Source organism: Sorex araneus, chromosome 4 (genome assembly GCF_027595985.1).
Source record: "Sorex araneus isolate mSorAra2 chromosome 4, mSorAra2.pri, whole genome shotgun sequence".
NCBI classification, from domain to species: domain Eukaryota; kingdom Metazoa; phylum Chordata; class Mammalia; order Eulipotyphla; family Soricidae; genus Sorex; species Sorex araneus.
The window spans coordinates 215,181,627-215,207,646 of NC_073305.1; the positions used below are offsets into that span (position 1 = coordinate 215,181,627).

General features: G+C 59.2%; 2 protein-coding genes across 3 annotated transcripts in view; one reads left to right on the plus strand and one right to left on the minus strand.

The window, feature by feature from the left end:
- The window catches only part of MARF1 (meiosis regulator and mRNA stability factor 1), a 32,491-nt gene extending 27,802 nt beyond the window's left edge, over window positions 1-4,689 (plus strand). For both annotated transcript variants that reach the window (XM_055134738.1, XM_055134739.1), the window contains exons 26-27: window positions 560-730; window positions 2,149-4,689. In XM_055134738.1, the coding sequence (XP_054990713.1) occupies window positions 560-730; window positions 2,149-2,357 (380 nt within the window). In that variant the 3' untranslated portion in view covers window positions 2,358-4,689. The remainder of the gene's footprint in view (window positions 1-559; window positions 731-2,148) is intronic.
- Window positions 4,690-8,491: 3,802 nt separating this feature from the next.
- BMERB1 (bMERB domain containing 1) overlaps window positions 8,492-26,020 on the minus strand; it is an 81,836-nt gene continuing 64,307 nt past the window's right edge. The window contains exons 3-6 of the mRNA XM_055137044.1: window positions 16,412-16,485; window positions 13,052-13,166; window positions 12,377-12,459; window positions 8,492-9,616 (exon numbers count right to left, since the gene is read on the minus strand). Coding sequence (XP_054993019.1) covers window positions 9,504-9,616; window positions 12,377-12,459; window positions 13,052-13,166; window positions 16,412-16,485 — 385 coding nt within the window. The 3' untranslated portion in view covers window positions 8,492-9,503. The remainder of the gene's footprint in view (window positions 9,617-12,376; window positions 12,460-13,051; window positions 13,167-16,411; window positions 16,486-26,020) is intronic.

The window sequence follows — 26,020 nt, forward strand, 5'->3', positions numbered from 1 at the left end:
AGGCAGGGACTCAGCCCAGGGTCCTACCCTGTGCGGCGGGCAAACCTCCGACCTCTGGAGCAGTTTGGCGTCCAGCAGAAGGCAGCGGGGGACAGTGGCCCTCTGAGGGACATGCGCCGTCACGGGAAAGGGCGGGCGGGAGTAGAAGCCACCGGCGGGGCTCCCACCACCCCTCCGCGCTCGCCGTCTGCGCTGTGCGGGCAGCGGGCAGGGCCCCTGACTGGACTCCAGCCCCTGCATGCGTCCCAGTGCCCCATCCCATCCCCCTGCCCCAGCCCTTCTCTGTGCCCCACCCCTCTCCCTGCCCCACCCCTCTCCCTGCCCCACCCCTCTCCCTGCCCACCCTTCTCCCTGCCCCACCCCTTCTCCGTGCCCCCACCCCTGCACCTTGCTGGCAGCAGCGCCCATTTCCCAGCATGCATTGGGAGCCAGGAGCCTCAGTGTTCCGCATGAACAGACCCCGACTTTCCTGGGGTGACCTTGGGGGCTCGGTGTCCTTCCTGCCCTTCTCGGGTCCCGCCCTGTTGCCCCTGGGCACTGAGCACTGTCTTCTCCGCAGAGCACCCACTCCCCGACCACCAGCTGCTCCGCCTGACCGACAACTCCCCGGTGGACCTCCTGTGCGCCCCCGTCCCCTCGACCCTGCCGTCCCCCCAGCTGAGACCCGACCCTGTCATCCTGCAGCCCGCCGACCTCATCCAGTTTGAGGACCACGCTCAGGAGCCCGATGGTAGGGAGCCTCGCGTGTGTGTGTGTGTGTGTGTGTGTGTGTGTGTGTGTGTGTGTGTGTGTGTGTGTGTGTGTGTGTGTGTGTGTGTGTGTGTGTGTGTGTGTGTGTGTGCGCGCGCTAGTAGGGCTCACCGTGCTGTGTGTCTGTGTTTGTGTCACTAGGGGGCACTGTGCTCTATATGTGTGTTTTTTTCTCTGTGCTCTGTATGTGTGTTTCCGTGGGGGGGGCATGGTGCACCGGGGTGTGTGTGTGTGTGTGTGTATGTGTGTCTTTGTGTCTCTGTATACCTTTGTCTGTCTGTCAGTAGGGAGTGCCGTGGTGTATGTGTGTGTCTCTGTCTGTCTTTGTGTATTAATGTGTGTGTATCAGTAGGGTGCACCATGGTGTGTGTGTGTGTCTGTCTTATCTGCCTCTGGGGGTATGTGTGTGTGTGTCTGTGTGTATGTCTGTCTGTCTGTCTTGGGGGGGGGGTGTCTCTAGGTGTGTGTGTCTGTCTCTGGGTATGTGTGTGTGTGTGTGTGTGTAGGGTGTACCGTGGTGTGTGTTTGTGCCTGTGTGTATGTCTAGAACCCAGAGGCCAAGGAAGGTCACAATGCGAGTTGTGTGGTCGGGGTGCCCCCCTGAGTCTGTGGCCACCCTGGAGGGCCCCTCCCAGTGCCCACCACCAGTTCTGCCACCTGGGCTGGTCCTGAGGTGACCCCAGGGGTTTCCAAGGACAGGGGCAGGGGGTGGGCATCTGTCCTGGACCCTGAACGGCCCCTGCCAACCCCCGCCCCCAGCTGGGGAAGGGCTCGGCCAGCATTGGAGCTTCCCACCCGCCCTTCGAGGCCGGCGTCCACTGCAGGAGCCGTTCCCGTGCTCACTGGGTGCTGAGCACCGCGGCGTGAGCAGATTTGGGCTCTGCGGCCTGTGCAAAGAGTGGGGGAGCCCGTCTGGGGGGTCTGGGAGGGGCCCCGCCACCAGAGGCTGCCACAGGCACAAGTGCCCCGGGTTCCGGCTGGCCGAGGACAGGAGCAGACGGGCAGGGTGCTGTGGCTCTTGGATGCTGTGCTCCTGCGTCAGCCGCCGTCACCTTAGCCCCGGGGCCCTGGGACACGTGGCTCTGGGGGCAGCGCCCGAAAAGGAACAGCCTCTGGCTCGGCGTCCGGGCTGGTGCGGGGCCAGACTCTGCCGTTGTCCCCTCGGCTGCACCGGGACAGGCCGGGGCGTGTCTCGGCCTCCCAGGAAGCTGGGGGCTGCCTGAAGAAACGGTTTTGTGGGGCTGCCTTGCACGCGGCGTCCTTAGGGCCCCCGAGCACACAGCCAGGAGTGAGCCCTGAAGTCTGCTGGGTGTGCCCCCCCCCCAAAAAAAAAAATCGAAACACCCGCTGATGCCGCGCGCGTGTTCGCCTCACGCAGTTCGCTCTCTGCACTCACAGAGACGCTGGTGTGGAGCGAGGGCGAGCCAGGCGAGACGCCAGCGCCCACCAAGAACGAGGACCTGCCTCCCACCGGCGGCCCCCCCAGCGCCTCGGAGCCCGCTGCGGCGCCCCCCAGCAAGGGGCAGGCCCAGAGCCCCGCCAGGAAGCCCCGCCACCGCGTGCGGCTGGCTGCCAACTTCTCCCTCGCCCCCGTCACCAAGCTCTGAGCCTCGCCGGAACGGGGACGGGGCGACGCTGTCTGATTCCGCGCACACACGTAGGTCCCTAACGGCCTTTACTCGAGACCCCCGCCCCCCAGTCTCCGGCCTGGCCCGAAATGTTGTTCCTTCTGCCTCCGACACAGCCTTGAGCTGCAGGTTTGGGGTTTTCTATTTTTTTTTTCTTTCCACCCACTGGTCCTCTGCCCCCCACTTTTTTGAATGGGAGAAGGAAAAAAAAACCAACCCCACAAACTTCCGGTATTTGTTTTAAAGGATCCTTTAGAAAGTTGGCCCAACTCTTTCACCACTAAGAAATCGGGTGGCCCCTGAGTACCACCCAGTGTGGCCCCCCAAAAACTACAACAACAACAACAACAACAAAAATCGAAATGGTGTTCTGGAAGGAGAACGCAGTGGTTCTCGGCCGGCAGGAAGTGCTCCGGCTTCCTGCCCGCTGGCGGCCCCGGCCCTGGCCCTGAGCCAGCGTCTTTTGCCCGCCGATGTCCCCTGGCGGTGTGTGGCCCGCGCGGGCCGAGTCTGCCCTCGCAGCAGAGCCGGTTGCCCGCGCCTTCACGCACCAGGGCCGGGGGAGGGCAGGGCAGGGTGGCGGCGCGCCCCCGGGGCCCAGATCCCGGCTGCCCTGCCTGTGACGTGTACGCCTGCCTTCGTGGCTGCTTTGTTTTAAATCCGACCGGGTCCGCTGTGGACCGGCGCGGCTTCGTCAGCATCCCACCCCGCTCCAGTTTTAAAGCTGTTTTCCACTTTGAGGTTCCGCTTTGGAGCTTTCTAGGAAGTCGAGGATGTTTTTTAAGCTTCCCCCTCTACAGAGTTTGGCTCCCGGTGGATTCGCGTCAGGTTAAGGGACAGAAGCCGGCCCTGGGGCCACGCGCCGCACGTCGCGTCTCTGAGTTCCGACATGCTGGCGGGCGCGTGGGGAGGCCGAGTGGGAAAGTGAGTCTGATGGTTCCCTATGCACCAGGTGCATAAAGCTCGGGTCAGAACTGCCGGGGAGGAGGCCCGGGGTCTGTCGAAACCCAGGCAGGCCCCGGGTGATCAGCTTAACCTTGCTTCGTCACCGAAGCTGGTTTTGGGGGTCAGCGGGAAGCTAAGAGAGAGAGAGAAAAATCGCTCAGTGTCCTTTTTTTTTTTTTAAACATCGTCTGTTTTTACTCCGTTACCTCTCACTCCTGGAGGGCGGCGTGCTGGGATGTTTCGGGGTGTCCGGCGTTGGCGTTTGGGGAAAGCTGACCTCTGAGGGGACGCTGCTGTGTGCAGGGCCCTTCGCCACGAGCCGGCCGAGGCAGCCACGTCAGCCCCCCCTCCCCGCCCCCCCGAGGAGCCTGGCATTTACAATGGCTTGTATCTGCCGGGCAGAGGGACTGACGGACGCAGAGCAGGAAGAACTCGCAGGCAGGCGGCTACTCAGACGGTTTCTCTCGGGGAAGTGTCCGCATTGTCATTTCTAGGAAGCCGGGAAACGGGCTCTGACCCCACAGAGTCAGCATTTTGAGAAAATGCCGCGAAAACAAGGGGATCTTGGAGAGAGTTTTTACACATCAGATTTTTTCTTTCTGGTTTCCCCCACCAAAATTTTAAACGAAGCCAGTGATGTCCCTGTGCCCCAGAGCCGGGAGGCCCCAGGGGCCTCTTCTCCCAGACACGAGCGTGCCACGGCGTAGCGGTCTGGTTTGAGCAGCTCTCGGCCGCCGGTGCGGGGAGGGCGGTGGCGGCCCTCCAGCGCCACATCTCCAGCGCTTGAACGACACCCAGGGCACCTGTACAAGTCACCGGGGGCCAGCGAGGGCAGCTGTCGGGGCCAGGCACATAGAGGCCGCCGCCGTGCCCGGGGTCAAGCCGGGTTCAGCATTCCTGCCAGGCGGCGGCCCGGGGCATGTGCGAGCATGTGTGCCCGCCCGCCCACACACGCTCTGAGCACGGCTGGAAGGGCACGGCGCCCGCCTGCCGTGTGCAGAACATCCTCCGAATGGCAAGGCCGATGGCTGATTTTTTTTTTTTAAACCCAGAGGCTGAATTAAATGATGCAACAAAATGATGTATGAGAATTAAAGGCAATGAAATTATTTCCGAGTGGAAAGATGTACCGGATTCGACTTGACCTGTTGCGGGGTGGGGGCGGGGGGGCAGGAAAAAGCAAGAACAACAAAGCGTTACTGTCCAACCCCCCCCTTCCCGTTTGCACTGTGGGCTTTGGGCGGGCTGGGGCTGGGCGGCTCCTCTCGGCGTCTCCTCTGTTTGAACACTTTCTCTGTGGTTCAAGTGCTGTTCTGTGTGTTGGGACCAAACAGTTGTGAAATAAACTTTACAAGCAAGCATCTCACCTGTGTCTGCGGAGCGAGTACTCTGTTGGTTCTGCCCGGAGCGGGGGGGATCCTAAAGGGGTCGAGTTGGGTCTCCTGTCCACCTTGGTCCCCCCCCCAGCTACTCACCCCTGCATCAGCTCTGCGAGGGGGAAAGCGGGCAAGGCGGCGGAGAGACCCCCCCCCCCCAGCACGGGCGTGGCCCTTGGGGCCTCGGCGGCCTGGACCCTGTTTGCAGTCTAAGGGGGGTTGGACCCGCTCCCCCACTGCAGACACGAGCCAAGGCTGGGGCCTGTCCACGCGCCTTCCCTGGGAGGGAGCTGGAGCTGCCAAGGCGTGGGCACTGCCAGGCCGGCCTCCCGCCCCTGACAGTCACAGACTTGGCCTGTGGCACTCAGTGGCCGCCTCACTCCTTACACCACGATGAGGGTGCAGGGGACCAGCAAGGGCAGGAAGGCGCAGTGCCCCGGGTGGCCCCCAGGGGGCAGCGTGGGCACACAGCTGCTGGCCAGGAAGGCACTCCAGCTCTGCCCGCTGCCCGGCTCCCAGGCCCCAGGGCAGCTCAGCCGGACGACCATCACCCCATCACCTGCCTCCCTGGAAGAAAGTTTGGTGGGGACCACCCACCCCGGGCAGTACTGGGGAGCTCCTTCCCAGTGGAGCCAGCACCCCCACCCTTGGAGCTCTCTCCCCGCGCCCCCTGGGGGGTCTGGAAGGCCCCAGACGCAGCCTTGGGGAAGCTGCTTCTCTCACACGCACTTGTTTCCGCAGCTTGAGGTGGAGAAGCTCTCGGCTCTGCAGACGTCTCCGGGCCGCACACCCGAGGAAACCCCAGATGCCCCCGGGGGCCTGTGGACGGCCCGGCAGGTCCCGAGAGTGGACCTGGGCGCCGTGGCCCGTTCCGGGTCACCCCGCCGGCCCCAAGGCAGGGCTGGGGTTTTGTTTTTTCTTTTCAACACAGAAGCTGGTGTTTGTTCCAGAAGGGTTGACCCCAGGCCCCTCCAGGGCTCCCGGCAGGCCCCCTCTTCCTCACCTGGACCGTGGCCAAGCTTCCAATGGCCGTTTCTGCTGCCTCGGCCCACCCCCGTCCGGGGTCGCAGGGGGTTACTGCGTTGCGGTTACAGCAGTGCTAACATGTTCACATGGACCGTTTCATGTCCGCAGGTGGAACTTGGAGAGGCTGGGGGCAACACAGGGCCTGTCCAGCAGGGTGGCGCTAAAAAGTGACCAGGTTTCTCTGTGCCGAGTGCGACGTGCGTCTCCCCAAGTGCTCGAGAGCTCAGTGATGAAGGCAGAGCAATGAACACCCAGTGCCCAGCGCACAGCCCCTGCCCCTCCCGTGCCAGCCTGCGTGACCTGCGGCCCATTTCGTGCTCTCTCTGGGTCTCAGTTTTCCCTCCCGCCAAATGGGCTGATCATTGCTCCCCACGGGCGTGGAGCAGAGGGTGACGGGGTGCTCCCTGGGCCCAGAGGTGCTGGTGTCTGTGCCACGCAGGTCCTTAAAATCCCGCAGGAAGTTTTCCCGCCCGGGGTCAGGAGGGATATTGCAGGGCCCTCCTCTGCCAAACCACACCCTGCTCCTTCCTCCTCAGGTGCTCTCCATGATGGTTTTTTTTCTTCTGTTGGTTTGTTGGGTCACACCCAGCAATGCTCAGGGGTTGCTCCTGGCTCTGCACTCAGGAGTCATCCTGGCGGTGCTCAGGGGACCCCATGGGAATTGAACCTGGGTCAGCTGCACGCAAGGCAGCTCCCTGCTGTCCTCTCACTCCAGCCCCTCCCCCTGTTTTCTCAGTGGGTGGCATGAGCGAGGCTGGGCATGCGGAGGGACCCCCTGCACGGAGCTAGGGTGCGTGAGGCTTTAGAAGGCAGCCCCTCGACCCCAGAAGTAACCGTCAGGGAGGTGGGAGGGTGCAGGAGCGTTTCCAAGTAGGAGGCAAGGTGCTGGTTGCATTTGCACTGCCCGGGAAGGTGGGGAGGGAGGTCCCCTGGGGGTCAGCAAGCAAAGGGAGGTCAGGGGGAAGTGTGGGAGGGGCTGAAAATGCAAAGGGGGGGCTCGCAGAGAGCAGCGCACGGGGGGGGGGGGGAAGCCAACAGACCCAAGAAGCCTCCTGCGGCCCCAGCTCTGCGCAGGTTCGGAGAAGCAGGGGGATAAAACTGGGGGAGTGGGAAGGGGTCGGATCCGTGGGCCCCTTTGAGAGCTTATCCCCCCGGAGGCTGGGGGAGTCGTGTGAAAGGAGGCAGAACTTGTGGGGACGTCACTACTCCAAACCCCAGCCAGTGTGGCTCTGGGAGTGACCGCCCCTCCCAGTGCCTCATGGCTCCCTGAGCACCACCAGGTGAGGCCCCCACAGCTAGCAAGGACAGACCGTGAGCTCTGGCAGTCGCCCACGCAAAGGCACTGGGCAGAGCCCGGCAGTGGAAGTGTGGAGTCAGGTGGCCCAGGAGGTCAGGAGGCGAGTGTGGAGGGAGAGAGGCATCCAGAACTAGCTCTGGGCCCAGCGGAAGGGCTCTGGCCTTACCTGGGCTCGATCCCCAGCCCCTGATCGCATCCCCGGAGCCCCGCCAGGAGTAAGCCCTGAGCACCACGGGGTGACACGAAACCAAGTTCCAGGGTGACAGAGGGATTCCTGAGGTGAAAAGTGCAGAGGAAGCCGTGGTAAACTGAGGCAGGGCCCCAGCGTTCCCTACAGCCCAGAGAGGAGCCCAGGATCCGCGGCGCCGAGGGCTGTTTCCAGGAGGGAATCGGTGCCAGCACACAGACACGGCAGCCCAGCCCCCCCCCCCCCCCCCCCGTGGAGGTCACTCACGAAAGCAGGCGGAGGGCTGGGGCGGAGCCACCGCCAGTGCTCGTAGACTCCTGCTATGGGACACGGGGCCTTGGCAGTGCCCGGGAAGCCTTGGAGACGTGAGGCAACTCGGATGCTGGCGGTGCCCAACGGCTGATGGGGAAGAGCAGGACACCCAGGCCCAGGCCCTGAGGACAGGGCAAAGGGCCCCCTGGGAGCAGGGGAGGATCCCCCCAGTGAGGGAGCACTTGGATTTCCGGTCAAGAGGGTGTCAGAGCACATGGCAGAAAGCCAGGGCAGCACGAGGCTGACGGGCCCTGTGGGATGAGTGATGAGCAGCAGACTCGGCCAGCCCTCAGCAGACTGTGCGTGTGCGTGTGTGCATGTGCATGTGTGTGCATGTGCATGTGTGTGCATGTGCATGTGTGTGCATCAACGCATGTGTGCACGTATGCATGTGCATGCATGTGCATGCGTGTGCATGTGTGTGCATGTGCGTGTGCATGCATTGTATTGTGTGTGCATGTGCACGCATACGTGCCTGTGCATATGTGTGCATATGCATGTGGGCTGCATGCGTGCATGCATATGAATGTGCACGTGTGTACATGTATGCACACGTGTGTGTGGTCCTGGGTTTCATGCATGATGGTCACGTACCTTACCTTTTTTTAGGGGGGTGGGCACACCTTGTGGTGCTCAGGCCTTGCTCCTAGCTCTGCACCCAGGATCACTCCTGGTGAGCTATGGGGACCCTATGGGATGCCGGGGACCCAACCTGGGTCGGCCACGTGCAAGACAAGCGCCCTCCTCGCTGCCCCTCACTCCAGCCCACAGGCCCAGCCCCCGGCCTCTGAACCAGTCCCGAGATCCGGTGAGAGCCTGCCAGGAGCTAGGGCCAAACGGCGAGCGAGGGTTTCCAGCTGGGAGAGGGACGGGAATTCAAACGAAAAAACCCAGAGCGACTCCTTGACACGCCCTCGGGACCGCGGTCACCGCCGCCCTCCAGGAGGAAGACAAACAGGGGAGAGCTTAGTGCTGTGAACGCAGTTTCCATTTTTATTGTCGCCAATGGATGGTCTACACAGCAATGAGTCTGGAGTTAGGCTAACTACTCGGGCTGGGCACGACACACACGGGGACAGAGAAGTCACATGGACTGTGCCCAGCTGGCTGGAGCAAATGGACATCGAGTTACACAGGTGGACGTGGCAGGCTGGTTAAAATACCCCCCACCCCCCGAGGTTGGGACACACGGGCCGGGGCCTCTCCCGCCGCTCTGTCTGCCTTGTCTCTGGCCATCTGTGTGTCCGGCTGGTGAGCCGGGCTGGGGGGGGGGACACCCCTCCGTGGCCCCCGGGGCCGGACACGCCCTTTTCTCTCTGCCCTTTCTCGCTCTCAGAGCCCCCCGACTTCTCCGATCTCTCCTCTCCTGAACACTAGGGGGCGCTGCAGCCCCGACCCCCACTTCCTCTCTCATTCCACACCTGGGGGGCCGACTTTGCCAGGGAAGGAAGCACCCCGGCGTCACCCCCGCCACGCTCCCTTGGGTGAACCCCACCAGACACGGAGGCCAGGAATCTGAGCTCGCCCCTGGGGCCTCCTCTGCGCCTCCCAGACAGGGGCCTGGGGCGGCCCCAGGACAGGGACATAAAGGGGGGGGAGAGAGACTGCCCGTGGGGGCGCGGGGCGGGGGAGGAGCAAGGGGGGCGGGGATGTGTCTAACACGGGGCTGGGTGCTGAGAAGTCACAACCACGCACTGAGGGGCACGGCCCTCTCCCCGCTCCTTCGCACGGCGGGTGGGTGGGTTGGAGACACAGCTGAGGTACAGAGAGACGGGACCCGGGGACGGCATGCTCGGGGAGGGCCATGCGACAGTGAGGGACCCCCTATTGCTATGCTCTGTACAGTACGGGCCACCCCCCGGGCCCCGGCCGCAGCCACGGGCTTTTGCCTTCGATCCCTTCCGCCTCGGAGAGCTCTCGGGCCCCGGTGAGATGGGGGCGATGAAGACAAGAGGGTAGGCGGGGCCCCCCGCCCGGGGGGGCTACATGATCCGGCACTGGGCGGCCCCACAGCAGTCCTTGATGATCGCCAGCCCCGTCTTGGCCACCGTGGGCTTGCTGGGCGGGGGCTCGGCCTTCTTCTCTGACCGGGAGTCTGCAGAGAGGGAGAGAGGAGGGGGAGGGGGCTGCTGACGGGGTCCGGCCCAAGCCCACACCCGGCACCCTCCACCCCTGCCAGCGCTAGGTCAGCTCCACACATCCACTTTTTTTTTCTTCTCTTTCTTTCTGGGTCACACCCGGCGATGCTCAGGGGTTCCTCCTGGCTCTGCACTCAGGAATGACTCCTGGCGGTGCTCACGGGGCGGGGGAGGGGGGGACCCTACGGGATGCCGGGGATTGAACTCAATCCGCTGAGTGCAAAGCAAATGCCCTCCCCACTGTCGCTCCAGCGCCACACCTGCTCCTCGTGTCTCTGACAGGGCGTTATTCCCGGTTCTCGGGAGCACAGACATGCTCTGTGGCGACTCCGACCCCTCCCCCACCCGTTCGATTCTTTCTGGGCATTTGGACCGAAAGCTCCTCGTCGTGGGCGCTGTTCGGTCAGCGGGCTGGTATCGGGTGCGGAAGAATCCTTCCTGACTGGCTCTGTGTTCGCTTGGCTGAGGCCCTGGGGGGTTCGTGGGCTTTAGACTCATTTCTTGTTCCCACATCGGTATCTAGTAGCAAAGGAGGGCTGTAAATCTGGAACCCACACTGGCATGTGGTGTAGGCTTGGTGGTGTGTGTTTTTGTTGTTGTTATTTTAATTTCCTGTCTGAATCTCTCTCTCTCTCTCTCTCTCTCTCTCTCTCTCTCTCTCTCTCTCTCCCTCCCTCCCTCTCCCCCCCCTCTCTCTCTCCTCTCTCTCGTTTTATTTTTGGGCCACACCTGGAGATGCTCAGGGATCACTCCTAACAGGTTCTGGGGGACATATGGGCTGCTAGGGATCGAACCCAGGTCAGCCGTATACAGGGCAAGCACCCTACCCACTGTGCTATCTCTCTGGCCCCTGAACTTCTCTCTTATATCCACAGGCCTGATCAGAAGGGGCTGAGCTTCCTCGCTCCTTCTTCATCCTGCTAGGTGAAGTTTTTCTGATTTCCTTTCATGACAGAGACAGTCCATTGTCATGGTCTGTGTCTCAGATAGGCAATAAAAGATTCAAACAAACAAACAAACTAAAGAGACAGTCCGTGGCGGTTGCTGGGTTTAGGAGGGAACTGCGTCTCTCCTGGTTTCAGGACAGCGGCCCTTCTCTTCCCTTACCCGCCCCCACCCCCACCCCAATCTCGGTGTCCACGGATGGTCAGGAAGGTCTGGAGCTACAGAAGAGAGTGGAAGCCGGGTTTCCCGTCCCTTCTCCTGGGGTGACAGCTTGTGTTCCTATGGCGACAGATCTGGCCAATCACAGCGTCCCGGACACAGTGGACACTGAGGGGCCGGGGAGATGGGAGAAGGGGGCAGCAATAAACAGCTCCAGAAGCTGACAGTGAAGTAGGGAGGGCCCCAGGGAGGGGCGGGGAGGGTGTCTGAGAGGTGGGTGGGTGGGAGGGCAGAGGAGGGGGGCAGGGAGGGCTGGGGTGGGGGAAGCAGGGGCGTTAGCTGGCAGCCCCTGACGCTTTTTTGGTTCTTGAAGCTCTTCTTCCTGGAAATTCGCCTGTTTTGCTCAGCCCGGTGTGAACAGTGGGCGTGGCCAGAGGAGGGGACAGCTCCTTCACAGCAGGACTGGCCACCGCTTTATCTGCCCACGGCCGGGCAAAGGGACAGTCCAAGGCGGCCTTTCCCGTGGCTTCATTCGCAGCCCTTTGCTCTGCGGGTACCTTCTGTCAGAGAGACGTCGGGTTCCACTTTTTTGGGGGGCTGGAGTGATAGCACAGCGGTTGGGCTCCCGCCTTTCACGCGGCCGACCCGTGTTCGATTCCTCCGCCCCTCTCGGAGAGCCCGGCAAGCTACTGAGAGTATGGAGCCCGCGTGGCAGAGCGTGGCAAGCTACCCGTGCATATTGGATATGCCAAAAACAGTAACAATAAGTCTCTCAATGAGAGACGTTACTGGTGCCCGCTCGAACAGATCGATGAGCAACGGGATTTCAACGCCCCAGATCCCAGGGCTCCCGAATCTCAGACCTTCCTGCTACCCTCGGTGCCCACCCTGCTCTTTCTACCCAGAGCACAGGACTGCGCGGAGAAATGAAAGTGTCGGACCCCAGCCCGCAGCACGACCCCTTGTTCCGAAATGATGAAGATTCCAACACAGCCTCCTCCGCTTCACTGCACTGTGGAGCAAGCAGGGCGCCCCTCCGGGCTAGTGCAGTTACAGACAGCTGGGCACGCCGAGCTGGCCCTGCCAACTCACTGCGGAGCTCACCGCTGAGCTCCAGAAGGAATGTTGGCCTCAGCCCTCTGGCTCTCCAAATGCTACCCTCTGGAGGGGGGAGGCAGGGGGAGAACGGGGAGGGGGAGGAGGAGGAGAAGAGGGGGGGGAGGGGGGGAGGGGGAGGAGGAGGGGAAGGGTTTGTTTTGGGGCCACACCTGGGAGGGGGGAAGGGGGAGGGGAGAGGGGAGGGGGATTGGGAGGGGAAGGGTTTGTTTTGGGGCCACACCTGGGAGGAGGAGGAGGAGGAGGAGGAGGAGGAGGAGGAGGAGGAGGAGGAGGAGGAGGAGGAGGAGGAGGAGGAGGAGGAGGAGGAGGAGGAGGAGGAGGAGGAGGAGGAGGAGGGGAGGAGGAGGAGGAGGAGGAGAGGAGGAGGAGGAGGAGGGGAGGAGGAGGAGGAGGAGGAGGAGGAGGAGAAAGAAGAGGATGGGGAAGAGGGGGAGAGGGGGAGAAGGAGGACGGGGAGGAGGAGGAGGAGGAGGAAGAGTAAGGCATACACTCACTGGCTGGAGATTTGGTTACTTTGTCTAGAGGTTTTAACTTGAGTCTCAGGAAATCAGCCATTTCCTTGTCTTCTTCTTGCTCTCTGGAAAGGGAGGGAGGAGAGAATTCAGGAGCCAGAGACACAAAGGCCAGAGGCGCAGTGTGTGGGACCCCGGGGCCAGCTCTGTGGTGGGCACGAGGATGCTGCCGCGTGCTGTGTGCAGCTGGTACATGTGTGACGTGTGGAAAGGGTTGTGGCGTGGGTGGGCTTGCATGCCCTGAACGTTGTGTAGATGGCGTGTCTGTGTGGCTTTGTGTGGATGGTGCGTGTGAATGACGTTCATCTGAGAAACACCCGGAGGGTCTTTACAAAGTCTTTCTGGAGCTGGATTTGAGTTTCTCCTGGGTGGGAGAAAGTGTTTTCAGACCAGAAATCTGAGTGGGGTTTGTTGGGGGCCATACCTGGCTCAGGGCTTACTCCTGACTGCACTCGGGTGACCAGGAATCAAACCAGTATTTGCCATGTGCAAGGTAAGTGACCTACCCATTGTGCTATCTCTTCGGCCCCTGAGTGGGGTTCACTGGGATGCCGTGTTTGGGAACGTTTGCTGAGCCTGTGCCTGTTAAGCAAGGCCGTGGGTAAGGGTGCAGGGAGCGGAGATTTCCTGGAGCACGGGAGCCGAGATCCCACTCACCTTAACCGCTCCACCTCGGCGTCGTCCACGAGGAAGTCTCGCTTCTGCACCAGCTTGTGGATCTTCTGGATGAGCTCGTCCTCCCGCTGCTTCTGCAGCTTAGTCTTCTCTTTTTCTGAGAAGCAGAAAGCAGCGTGGCAGGAACAGCCGCGAGTTCCCGTGGAGATCCCTGGGGCCGCGGCCACGCAGGTTGGGACCCAGACTCTGCCATCTCACCAGCTCAGAGACCTTGGGAAGCTGCTGCGGCCCCTTCAAGCCTCGGTGTCTTGTTAGGTCACATATACACATCGAGAGAGACTCCGGCACGTGGTGTGTGCCAGCCCCTCACCCCAGCCCCGCCTGTGGGGAACCTGGGTCCAAGGCGATAAGGCAAGGGGAGTCAGGTGTGTGATACCCCTGGGCAGACAGGGGGCGCTGTGGAGGCAGAGTGGGGGGCTTTAGGCTGGGGGCGAGAGGGAGTTACTCTACAGTAGGAGTGAGTTGCTGTGTGAAGATCGGTCATACTAACGGCATTAGCCCTGGGTCAAACACAGAGGACTACAACACCCAAGAGAAAATTTATTTTTTTTTCTTTTGCTTTTTGGGTCACACCCGGCAATGCACAGGGGTCACTCCTGGCTCTGCACTCAGGAATTACTCCTGGCAGTGCTCAGAGGACCCTATGGGATGCTGGGAATCGAACCCAGGTTGGCCGCGTGCAAGGCAAACACCCTACCCGCTGTGCTATCACTCCAGCCCCCCAAGAGAAAATTTAACTAGGCCCCACCCATCTGCCTGGAGACACGCCTGCCTGAGAACAGGCTCCTCCCATCTGCCTCAGGCCATGCCCACCAGAGAACAGGCTCCTCCCATCTTTATAGAGCCACGCCCACCCGAGAACAGGCCCCTCCCATCTGCCTCAGGCCACGCCCACCTGAGAACAGGCTCCACCCATCTGCCTAGGACCACGCCCAGCAGGGAAACAGGCTCCACTTATTTGCCTAGAGCCACTCCCACCTGAGAAAGGCCCCACCCTTCTATCTCAGGCCACGCCCACCTGATATAGGCTCCAGCCCCACCTGTCTGGAGGTACCCACAACTTCCTGCAGACACCACCACTTGCTTAGTGATTGTGCTCATCAGCATCCCCCACCCAATGAGCACTGGCAGCTTGCTGGAGATCACGCATCTGGTTCCTATATGCTCCACATGCTTGCACACACGTCACCCTCTAATTGGCCTCTGCCCTCCTCCTTGGCCCAAGCACTGTCCTCTTCCCCTGGGCCCTGCGTCGTCTTGGCACAGCTCAATTTTTGCCATAGAATCAGATCGGGTCAGCTCAACACGGCAGTCCTTCTCTTCCTAGCTGTGTGGCTCTGGGCACACGCTCAACCTCTCTGGACACAGATAACCAGCATTTGAAGAGCAGTAAACCAAGCAGAGTACTAGGTCACTGCGAACAATCCGCTGCTATTGTTTCCTTCCGCCATTGTTCTACTGATTAAACACCCTCCCAGTGAACTACTTCCTGAGCCAGGTACAAAGAGGAGAGGTACTCGTTTGACGAAGGGAGAGCAAACCTCAGGCCTGACATGTGCCAACAGGACACGCTTGAGGAAGCGTGGCGACAAGCGGTGCCTTTGCCGTGGGCTTGGTCTTCTCGTTTAATCTGGGTTCCTCAGCCTGGGCGCCACCTTTGCTGGGGAGCCATCGTGTACGGGCAGGATTGGTCACTGCTGATGCCCCCCCTTCAGCTGCCAGCAGCACCCCACTCCAGCTAGACCTGGCCTGGTGCCCCTGGTCCCTGCTGGGCAACCGCTAGCTTTTTTCTTTTCTGTTCTTTCTTTTTTCTTTTTCTTTCTTTCTTTTTTTTTTTCTTTTTGGGTCACACCCAGCGATGCTCAGGGGTTACTCCTGGCTCTGCGCTCAGGAATCACTCCTGACAGTGCTCAGAGGACCCTATGGGATGCCGGGAATCGAACCAGGGTCAGCCGCGTGCAAGGCAAACGCCCTCCCCGCTGTGCTATGGCTCTGGCCCCCAGGGCAACCACGGGCTTTATCCTTTCCAGCAACACTGAGAGGAGGGTGGGTGGGAGCGAGGGGTGGGATTCTGTTAATGCTTACGGGGATGGTGTCTGCACCCAGCCCTGAGCCCCCCAGCTCTGAGGCTTGTAGTGAGAGACTCTGGGGGTCCTTGAGCAGAGTCACCCGCCCCCACGGCCAGCCTTGGGCAGAGAAGGCGGGTCCCTTGACGGCTCAGCGCTGTCTCTGCCCGCCGTGGTGGGAGCCAGGTTTTCCCCTAAAGCCACTAAATCCTCCCAGAGCTTGTTGCTGCGCCAGAGAACACACAGGCTGAGCAAGGACTCGGGGAGCCGGTGGGGGAGAGGAGCGAGGAAGGGCTCCCACACCAGCGGGACTCTGCGGTGGTGAGCTCAGGCCGGCTGCCCGCGGGTACAGCCCGCAGTGCTGGGGGTCAAACTCGGGGCTTCGAGCACGCCAAGTCTGACTCCAGCCCTTCGAGTTGTCTCCTGGCCCTTTGTTTCTACACAAAAGTGATTGCAGGGGATGGGGCGGGAGGGGGCATGTAGAGAAATAGCTCCAAGGGTGGTGCTCATGTTCTGCATGCAGGAGCCTGGATTCAGTCCCTGCCTCTGCACAATCTCTTGAGCACCAAGCTAGGTGTAGTTCCTGAGCACTTATGGGTGTCGACCAAGAACAAGAGGAAGGAAGGAAGGAAGGAAGGAGGGAAGGAAGGAAAGAAGGAAGGAAGGAAGGAAGGAAGGAAGGAAGGAAGGAAGGAAGGAAGGAAGAGGGAGGGAGGGAGGAAGAAAGGAAGGAAGGAGGAAGAGGGAGGAGGGAGGAAAGAAGGAAGGAGGGAGGAAGGAAGGAAGGGAGGGAGGGAGGAAGGAAGGAAGGAAGGAAGGAAGAAAGGAAGGGAGAGAAAGGAAGGAAAGAAGGGAGGGAGGAGGGTGGGAGGAACACAGAAAGGGAGGAAGAGAGGAAGGAAGGAAAAAGGAAGGAAGGGAAGGAGGGGGAGGGAAGGAAGAGCGAAGGAAGAACAGAGGGAGGGAGGGGCCCGGGTTCAGTCCCGGGCCACCCATGTGCTCCCTGAGCATCTCCTGGGTATCTCCTGAGCACAGGGCCAGGAGGAACCCCTGAGCATTGCCGGGTGGACTCACCCTGCTGGTGACCCCCCCTCCCCGCCCATCTCCCGAGGAGGAGACACTGAGTCTCCGGCCTGGGGTGTGGCCCGGGCCCAGGACCGAGGACTGGCCCCAGGGAGGCGCCTCTGTCAGGACTGAGGTCTCCGGAGGAGTCAGGGGTGCAGCTGCCGCCGGGCGGGGGCCGGGGAAACGCTGCCCGCGGGGGGTCGGGGGTTACCTGGGATGGCGACCAGGCTCTGCAGCTCCTGCTTCAGGTCCATGATGGCGTTGCACAGCTGGATGTCATCCATCCTGGGGACACAGGACAGCGGGTCACGAGGAATGAGCGTGTGCCTCTGTGCGTCCCGCCCCGGGACAAGGGTAGCCTCTACGGTCACACACGGCTCCTGGACACACACACACAGACACACACACACACAGACACAGACACACACACACAGACACACACACAGACACACACACATAGACACACACACAGACACACAGACACACACACACACAGACACACACACACAGACACACACACACAGAGACACACACACACACAGACACACACACAGACACACATACACACAGACACACACACACACAGACATACACACACACACACACACAGACACACAGCGCCCTAAGGAAGGTGTGTGAACCCTGCCTACTCTCCCTCACGCCATTTGGAAATGACCTGTCACTGCTGCTAGCTCCGGGACTTTCCGGCCACCCCCGCCGGCACCCCATCCCAGGGTTCCCCTTGCCTGGCGGGGGCGGGGGGTCACATCCTTAACGGCTACAAGTTTAGGTTCCAAAGTTCAGCACTTTCTCCTTCCTGCTATGTCAGACGAAGAAATGGTAGAACTCGGGGCCGGGGAGGGGACAGGAGTCAGGGACACGCCCTGTGGGCTGGTCCTGGCACCCCAGGGTCCCCCCGGCCACCGGTCACTGTGGAGAAGGCGGCAGGAGCAGCGGAGGGTTGATGACAGCCTTGAGCAGCTCCATGGCTCTCCACACACACACACACACACACACACACACACACACACACACACACACACACACACACACACACACACACACACCAGCTTCTGGGCCTGTCCTGACGGGCAGCGTCACTGTCCGGGGGATTCTAGCAGAGTGACCGGACACTTGGCCCACGTGGGCATGAGAGTCACGGCCTGGGTGGTTGGGAAATCGGAGACAACAGTGGCGGGGAGGCGACAGGATGGTGGGATCGGGGCTGGGATACCGAATGCCTGTAGCAAGTAAACCGCGGTGTTTAAGCACAGCAGGGGTGGGGTGGGAGGGGGAGTCACAGCCTGGAAGGTCTCGCGTCAGGAACACGGGAATATGTGATTTCCGCATCGCGGTTGTTATGAATTAGATTTTGTTGTTGTTGTTTTGTTTTTGCTTTTTCAGGTCATACCCGGTGATGCACGGGTGTTACTCCTGGCTCATGCACTCAGCAGTTACTCTTGGTGGTGACCATAGGGGATGCTGGGAATCGAACCCAGGTCGGTTGCATGCAAGGCAAAAGCCCTTCCCACTGTGCTATCACTCCAGCCCCAGATGGTTTTCTTTTTTTCTTTTTTGGGTCACACCTGGCGATGCACAAGGGTTACTCCTGGCTCTGCACTCAAGAATCACTCCTGGTGGTGCTCAGGGGACCCTATGGGATGCTGGGAATCAAACCCGGGTTGGCCACGTGCAAGTCAAACGCCCTCCCCTACCCGCTGGGCTATCACTCCAGCCCCCCAGATGGTTTTTTGTTTTTGTTTTGTTTCATTTTGTTTGGGGGCCACACCTGGTGATGCTCAGGGGTGACTCTTGGCTGTCCACTCAGGACTTAATTCCGGGCGGTGCTCAGGGGACCTTAGGAGATGCCGAGGATTGAACCCAGGTCGGCTGCCGGCAAGGCAATTGCTGTGCTTTCTCTCCAGCCCCTGAATCAGAGGATCCGTGACTTGCAGCCCAGGGCACCTTTACTGGTCCGTGTGTGTGGCTCTGAGCTCTGTTGCTGATCAAAGTCGTGTTGATAACGTGTCACGCATCCGGCCAGATTGACACGAGAATCGCCCAATGCTGGTAACTAACACCCCTCGATATTTAAATATTTCACACCGAGCACTTTTGCAGCTTGGCTGGAATTCGACCTGGGTCCCTTGACACCAGTCCCTGCGCCGTTAGCTGCTTGCAGGGGCGAGAGATCAACCCCGGAGAGCCCGATGAGGCAGGAAGGGAGAGCAAGGCGGGCCCCGTCTCCCTGCCTCTGCGCCTTTCCTGCTGGGTGGTGGGGACATTGCTCATCTGGCCAGTTTGGGGCATGCAGAAATGCCCCGTCCCTGTGAGAATAATAGTGTTGCTCTCGTCCCTCTCCCCTGTCCAGGTGCAAGGCTGACCCCCACCTCTGCATCTCGCCCACCCTGGGCAGGCACCCAGGCAGTAGGGTCAGGGTGCGGGGGGGGAGGGGTCCTCCTCGCTGGGACGCCTCACATGGGCATTTGGGGGGGCGGGCACCCCGCAGCTGGGACTGGCCTGCCTGCTTAAGCTCCAAGTTGTGACTATTTAAGATCCTGCTCGTTCCCCCTCTCCGTGTGCCCCTTTTTAACTTGTGCCCAGCAAAGTAACCCCACTGGGCCACCACTGCGTCCAGCCTCCCACCGCTGTAATAAACTGTTTCCACCAAAAAAATAAATAAATAAATAATAGTGCTGCTGTTTTCCAGAATCTCCTTGAGAATGACACGGTCGGAGCCTGATGGAAATCCGGCAGCCGCTGCTGTGTGGACTCGGAGGAGCTGGCCAGGGCAGAGTTGACGCTCTGAGGATAACATATTTGGCTCCTTCTCCCGGCGGCTGTGTGCGTGGGGCGTCTGGCATGGTTGGGAAGAACAATGGTTCGGTCTGCAGGGCTGAAATGATGGAGCCGGGGACAAGCATTTAGAAACGTCTGTCTATCTGTCTGTCTGTGCGGCACCCGGTTCAAAGAGAGGCTTGGTCAGTGGGGTCATGATGACCTATTACTGATGACCACAGCAGGGAATGTTGGGGTGCTCAGGCCCTGCGATACCCCACTCCTGCAGGCAGCTTTTTTGTTTTGTTCTTTTTTGTTTGTTTGTTTGTTTTTGGGGGGAGGTGGTGGTGGGGGGGTCATACCCTGTGATGCTCAGGGGTTCCTCCTGGCTCTGCACTCAGGAATTAATTACTCCTGGCAGTGCTCAGGGGACTGTGATCGAACCCAAGTCGGCTGCGTGCAGGGCAAACACCTCCCTGCTGTGCTAAGGCTCCAGCCCACAGGCAGCTCTTTTTGAATCAGATTCGGAATCCTGGAGAGACAGTAATTTGCGCCCTGCTGAGCCAGCAGATCAGCAGAGGGAGTTGGGCCCCTCTCAGATTGGACCCCTCTCATCTGATGCCAATTTTCATCAGGAGGAGGAAAAAAACAACATGTAGAAAGAAAGTGACTTGAATCATCCGTCTGCTGGGGACAGGGGGGGGACAGCGAATTCCCAGCGGACTTTCTGGGGAGGTGAGTGCAGAGAGCAAAGGAGTTGTGGGGGTCACCTCACTTGCACCTACCAAGGCGGGGTGGCGGGTGGTAGCCCCCAAACCTAAATAACAAAAAGAAGCAGTGGCAGAGGCTTTTATGCCTTGTGGAGTGGGCATTTATCCCTGGGGTGCGGGGGAAGGTGATCAGATGGGTGGGGGGAAGTAGAGCATTTGCCTTGCATGCCGCCGACCCAGGTTTGATTCCCAGCATCCCATAGGGTCCCCTGAGCACCGCCGGGGTAATTCCTGAGTGCAGAGCCAGGAGTGACCCCTGTGTATCGCTGGGTGTGACCCAAAAAGCAAGAAAACAACAACGACAGCAAAAACCAGATGGGGGAGCCTGAGGTCTGTGAGCTGAGCTGAGCCTGAGTCTGGCCAGACCTAGCGAGACTCCACTCACACTATGACACACACAAGTGCTTTCGGCCTTCGGTACCCTGCTCCTGGGAGAAGGCGAGCTGGTCCCGTCCACAGGACCCTGGGGAGTGTCAGAGAGGAAGCCTCAGTTTCCCCCTGCCAGCTGCTATGGGCAGTCCCATTTTTTTTTTCTTTTTGGGTCTCACCCAGCGATGCACAGGGGTTACTCCTGGCTTTGCACTCAGGAGTTACTCCTGGTGGTGCTCAGGGGACCATATGGGATGCTGGGAATCGAACCCGGGTAGGCTGCGTGCAAGGCAAACGCCCTAGCTGCTGTGCTATTGCTCCAGCCCTACATTTTTTTTGGGGGGGGCAGTCCCATTTTTGACTGCTCCATCAGGCTTTCTAATTTTTTTTGGCTTTTTGGGTCACACCTGGCGATGCACAGGGGTTCCTCCTGGCTCATACACTCAGGAATTACTCCTGGCGGTGCTCAGGGGACCCTATGGGATGCTGGGAATCGAACCCGGGTCAGCTGTGTGCAAGGCAAATGCCCTACCCGCTGTGCTATTGCTCTGTCACCCCCTGCCTCCGCCCCATCTGACATTTTTGACTCCCTGTGGATTCCTGGGCTCTTTCTGATCAACAGGAAGTTCACAATGGTCCAAGTACAATTCTGCTCAGAGCTAAGGCTCACACGGGGGCTAAGATAACGGACAGCATCTGAGCCAAGAGGCCAGAAGAGGGTCTGCAGGATCCTCGCATTCTCTGTAATCTTGGGATTCTCTTGTCGATCTTAGAATTCGCTTGTCAACCCTAAGAAATGCGCAGGGCCCGACGGCTTTCAGTACAAGGGCCCACACAACAGACCCTGATCTTTAACTTCCTGCGGTTCTCTCTAACACAAACTCCCAGAGTTCCTATAAGCCCCCCCCACCCCAAAGAGCCGGTCCTGTGCCAGGTCCCTCCCCACCTAGGGCGTTCCTGCTCCTTTCTCTTCTACTCGCCAACAAACTTGTCTGCTTTCCAACTCTGAGTCTGAGCCCCTTTAGGACTCCATATTTGCATTCTTGAGAAGAGTGACCGCCTTCTCCAGGTGGAATCTCGGCGACCACGAGCTTCCACAAGCACGGCCCCGGTATGTGGGTATCAGGACTATTCCTCCGAACTGCATGGTGGCACTGGAACTGGACAGTTCCATCCTGGCCCCCAGTCCGCCCCGAAGCCAGAAATCATGCCCTCAACCCGCCCCCAGCGACATCTTGCCACACACAGCAATCAAGAGTCCCAGCGGGCACCACAACACCAGAGAATCCTCCGGTATCACCGGGTCACCCTAGATGGAGCAGGTGCGGTCTCCCCGCCTTCTCCAGATGCAACCCCGGTGACCATGAGCTTCCACAAGCAAGGCTCTGGTATGTGGGTATCAGGACTATTCCTCCGACCTCTCCTGATATGCAAGGTGAGCAATGGGAAATAAAGGATCTAGCGTCTGTCCCCGGGAGGCAGACATGAACGGTGGTGGGAATATCCGAGCAAAATATAAATAATGTGCAAAACTAGAGAGAGTATCTGAGCAATTGTCTGCCGTAGAGGCAGGGTAAGGACTGGGATGGGAGTGGGGGGGATACTGGGGACACTGGTGGTGGGGAGTTTGCACTGGTGGAGGGATGGGTGATCGATCACTGTATGGCTGAACATCAAACATGAAAGCTTTGTGGCGGTATCTCACGGTGGCTCAATAAATTTTTTTTTTTTTTTGCTTTTTGGGTCATACCCAGCGATGCTCAGGGGTTACTCCTGGCTTTGCACTCAGGAATTACTCCTGGCAGTGCTTGGGGGACCATATGGGATGCCAGGGATCGAACCTGGGTCGGCAGCGTGCAAGGCAAACGCCCTACCTGTTGTGCTATCGCTTCGGCCCCTAAAACATTTTTTTAAAAAATAAAGGGCTGGAGAGATAGCAGAGTGGGTAGGGTGTTTGCCTGGCACGCGGCCGACCCGGGTTCTATTCCCAGCATCCCATATGGTCCCCTGAGCACCACCAGGGGTAATTCCTGAGTGCAGAGCCAGGAGTAACCCCTGAGCATTGCTGGGTGTGACTCAAAAAGAAAAAAAAAATTAAATAAAAAGAAAGAAAATAGTGATGATCCTGAGAACAGTGGCTGCAGAGAGACAACCTTGGCTCCTGTGTCCAGCACTTCAGGACATGCACAAAGGCAGGAGGAAGAAACTGCAGACGTTCCCCGAGTGCCGAGGAGAAGCTCACGGCCTGGACTCAGCCCTCCTCTGTGTGGGACCCCGCCGGGGCGAGGGCTTCGGCGAAGCCGGGGAGGGCAGTCCTGGACCATGTCACTCCCCGAGGAACAGGACTGGCCAACGCCGAGACCTGCAGTGGACAGCACGCTCGCTCCTCCCCGGGCTAGGCGGGGGTGGGGGGAGCGCTGGTGATGACAAACAGGAAGGGGTGCTCGTGGGAGGGTGGGTCGAGGGGTCATTTACTAGGGCGAGCACAACGGTGGTGAATCATCTTCTCCCGGAGATATACACAGCCAGCCCTGAATCCCCCCATTGTCAACCACTGCGGAGTGGGAAGGTGGGGGGCGGGGAGGGGGCACAGAGGCAGGAGAGACTGAAAAGAGAGAGACGGTGACTCAGGCCAGATGCGCCCCATCCAGTCCCCCAGTGGCTCAGTCTCCTGGGGCCCCTGGGTGTGGCTCCACCAGGTCCTTGGGGAGACACCCCTCCCCCCGCTGGCTACCCCCAGCCTGGACAGACGGTGCCCCCCACCCCGTCATCCCCGTCGGCTCCCGCCTGTGACCTCAGGTGAACTCCGAAGCAGGACCAGTCGGTTTGGAGCTGCACCGCCCGTCTGTGGGGGCGAGGAGCCCGGATGGTTCATCGGTTTCCATGACAACGTGACAGGCCCACACACTCCCACGGGTCAGCTGAGGAGCAGTGGCACTCGGGATGGCAGTGGACGGCTGGAACGGCTCCACTGGGCCTGTCGGGGCCACGGGCACTGGCCTCAGTGGCCTTTCTCTCGGCCCCTTCCTCTCAGGCGTCTCCTGAGTGCCAGGAGGAGTGAGCCCAAGCCCAGAGTTAGCTCAGGGGGTCCCTGAGCACAGAGCCCAGAGTTAGCTCAGGGGGTCCCTGGGCACAGAGCCCAAGGAGGTTTCCACAGTGGACTCTTGCAGCCACTTACACTGGTGCATTTCAAGCTTATTTTATTTCAGTGAATTAAAATGGAAAGAATCGCTGGAGAGTGGCTGGAGCGAGAGCACAGCGGGGAGGGCGTTTGCTTTGCATGCGGCCAACCTGGGTTCGATTCCCAGCATCCCATAGGGTCCCCCGAGCACCGCCAGGAGTCATTCCTGAGTGCATGAGCCAGGAGTAATCCCTGTGCATTGCCGGGTGTGACCCAAAAGCAAAAATAAATAAATAAATAAATAAAACATAAAAGAATCGGTGGGGAGTCGTGCTTCCTTATGAAGGGGCCAGTCATGGTGAAGGGACGGGTGTTGGAGGCTGAAGCATGAAACACAATCATGAACAACTTTGTGACTGTGTCTATCACTGAGGTTCAATTAAAAAAAAAAAGTACCAGTCACAGAGAAAGTCAGGGAAGGGCAAACTGTTTGCCAAGGCACTGAAGCCAGTTTGCCTTACCTTAATCAGTCTATCTCTTCCTCCAAGCCTGTAAAGCATTGCTTATTTAGATCACATGACCAGATGGAAAGTTCTGGATTGCTCTGGAAATTTCTTTCTTTCTTTTTTTTTTTTTTTTGCTTTTTGGGTCACACCTGGCAATGCACAGCAATGCACAGGAGTCATTCCTGGCTCTGCACTCAGGAATTATCCCTGGCGGTGCTCAAGGGACCATATGAGATGCTGGGATTTGAACCCGGGTCGGCTGCATGCAAGGCAAATGCCCTACCCGCTGTGCTATCCCTCCAGCCCCGCTCTGGAATTTCTTATCCAGGTTCTTCAGAGAAACCAGCAAAGCAGGGGCCGGAGAGATAGCACAGCGGGTAGGGCGTTTGCCTTGCACGCGGCCGACCCGGGTTCGATCCCTGGCATCCCATATGGTCCCCCAAGCACTGCCAGGAGTAATTCCTGAGTGCAAAGCCAGGAGTAACCCCTGTGCATCGCTGGGTGTGACCCAAAAAGCAAAAAAAAAAAAAAAAGAAACCAGCAAAGCATAGGATACAGATATTCGAAGCAGTTTACAAGAATTGGCCTGCAGGATCGTGGAGGCCGACATGCCAAGATTGGCCAGCTAGGAGGCGGAGGAAGCGCTGACTAGGTCAGACCCAGCTCAAAGGCGGCCGTTTCGAGACCCAAGGGAAGCCGAGTTTTCCATTCAAGTGCAAAGGCAGGAGAAAAATATATCTACGCTGCCAGCCCTGTAGGCAGGTAGAGTTCCCTCTTACTCAGCCTTTTTGCTCTATTTGGGTCTTTAAATAATTGCACGAGGCCCTCTGGGAAGGGCAATAGACCTACACTCAGGCTGCAACTGAAATGTGAGCTCGTGCCCAACTCCCTGGAAGAAGGACGCAGACTAGTGTCCGGCCAGGTGCCCGACGCCTCTTAGCCCAGCAACACAGCAAATGAATCACCCAGGAGCTCCGAGGGTGCTCTCCCGCCCAGCTCCCCAGAGCCCAGGGGTTCTAAGCTGGTCCTTGGTCCAAGAAAATGGAATACAGTTGAATCTTGACCATGGGGCGGGGGGCGTACTCAAATCCCCCACCCCGTGAGGTCACATATCTGGGTATTGTTTGTGACTACCCTGAGAAACTGAACTACTGATAATATGTAGCTGACTGGGAGACGTACAGAATGTATGAAGTCAGTGAGCTGTGTATTAGAGACAATATTCTTAGAGTAACTCGAGCCAGAGATCTGGAATTAGCCTCTATGTCCAATGACAGATGAGCGGATTATGGAGATGTGGTACATATACGCCACGGGACACTATGCAGCTACAAGGAAAGGTGAAATCATGCAGCTTGCGACAACCTGGCGAGAACTGGAAGCTATGATGTTGATGAAGTAAGCCCGAAGGAGAAAGACAGGGCTGGAGCGATAGCATAGCGGGTAGGGTGTTTGCCTTGCATGCGGCCGACCCGGGTTCTAATCCCAGCATCCCATATGGTCCCCTGAGCACCACCAGGGGTAATTCCTGAGCGCATGAGCCAGGAGTAACTCCTGTGCATCGCCAGGTGTGACCCAAAAACCAAAAAAAAAATAAATAAATAAAACAGAAGGAGAAAGACAAACACAGGATGATCTCATTTATCTGTAGTGTATAATATCCCTGGGTGAGGAAATGCAATGTAGTCAAGGCTGGGGGGTGCCCACATCACCCTTGACCCCATACTTTAGGGAGGAGAAGGACAGAGAGGAAAGACATCCAGGGGAAGGAAGAAGGTGAGAAGGGGCAGTCACGGAAACAGGGGTCAGGGCCGTGGGCACACCGTTGGTGTGGAAAGTGGTACAGCCACCCAAAGCACAGACCCGAAACACTGAAAACATCAGACCTCAGCTGCAACCATGGAACTTTGTAATGTGCCTGTCAAGGTGACGGGGGGGGGGGGGGGGCGGGCGGGGGGAGGGGGTGATGCAGGGATGGAGTGGGACTGACATGAGTGGTGGGATCAGTGCTGAAATACTAAGCGCCTACAACTCAACCATCAATAACTAGGTAAATCACAGTTCTTTTTTAATTTTTGACAAGGGTGGAGATTTTTGTGTCATACCCAGCAGTGCTCAAGGGTTCCTCCTGGCTCTGCACTCAGGAATTATTCCTGTTGGTGCTCAGGGGACCCTATGGGATGCCAGGGATCGAACCCAGGTTGACTGCGTGCAAGGCAAGTGCCTTACCCACTGAGCTATTGCTCTGGTTCCCTGTAAACCATGATCTTTAAATT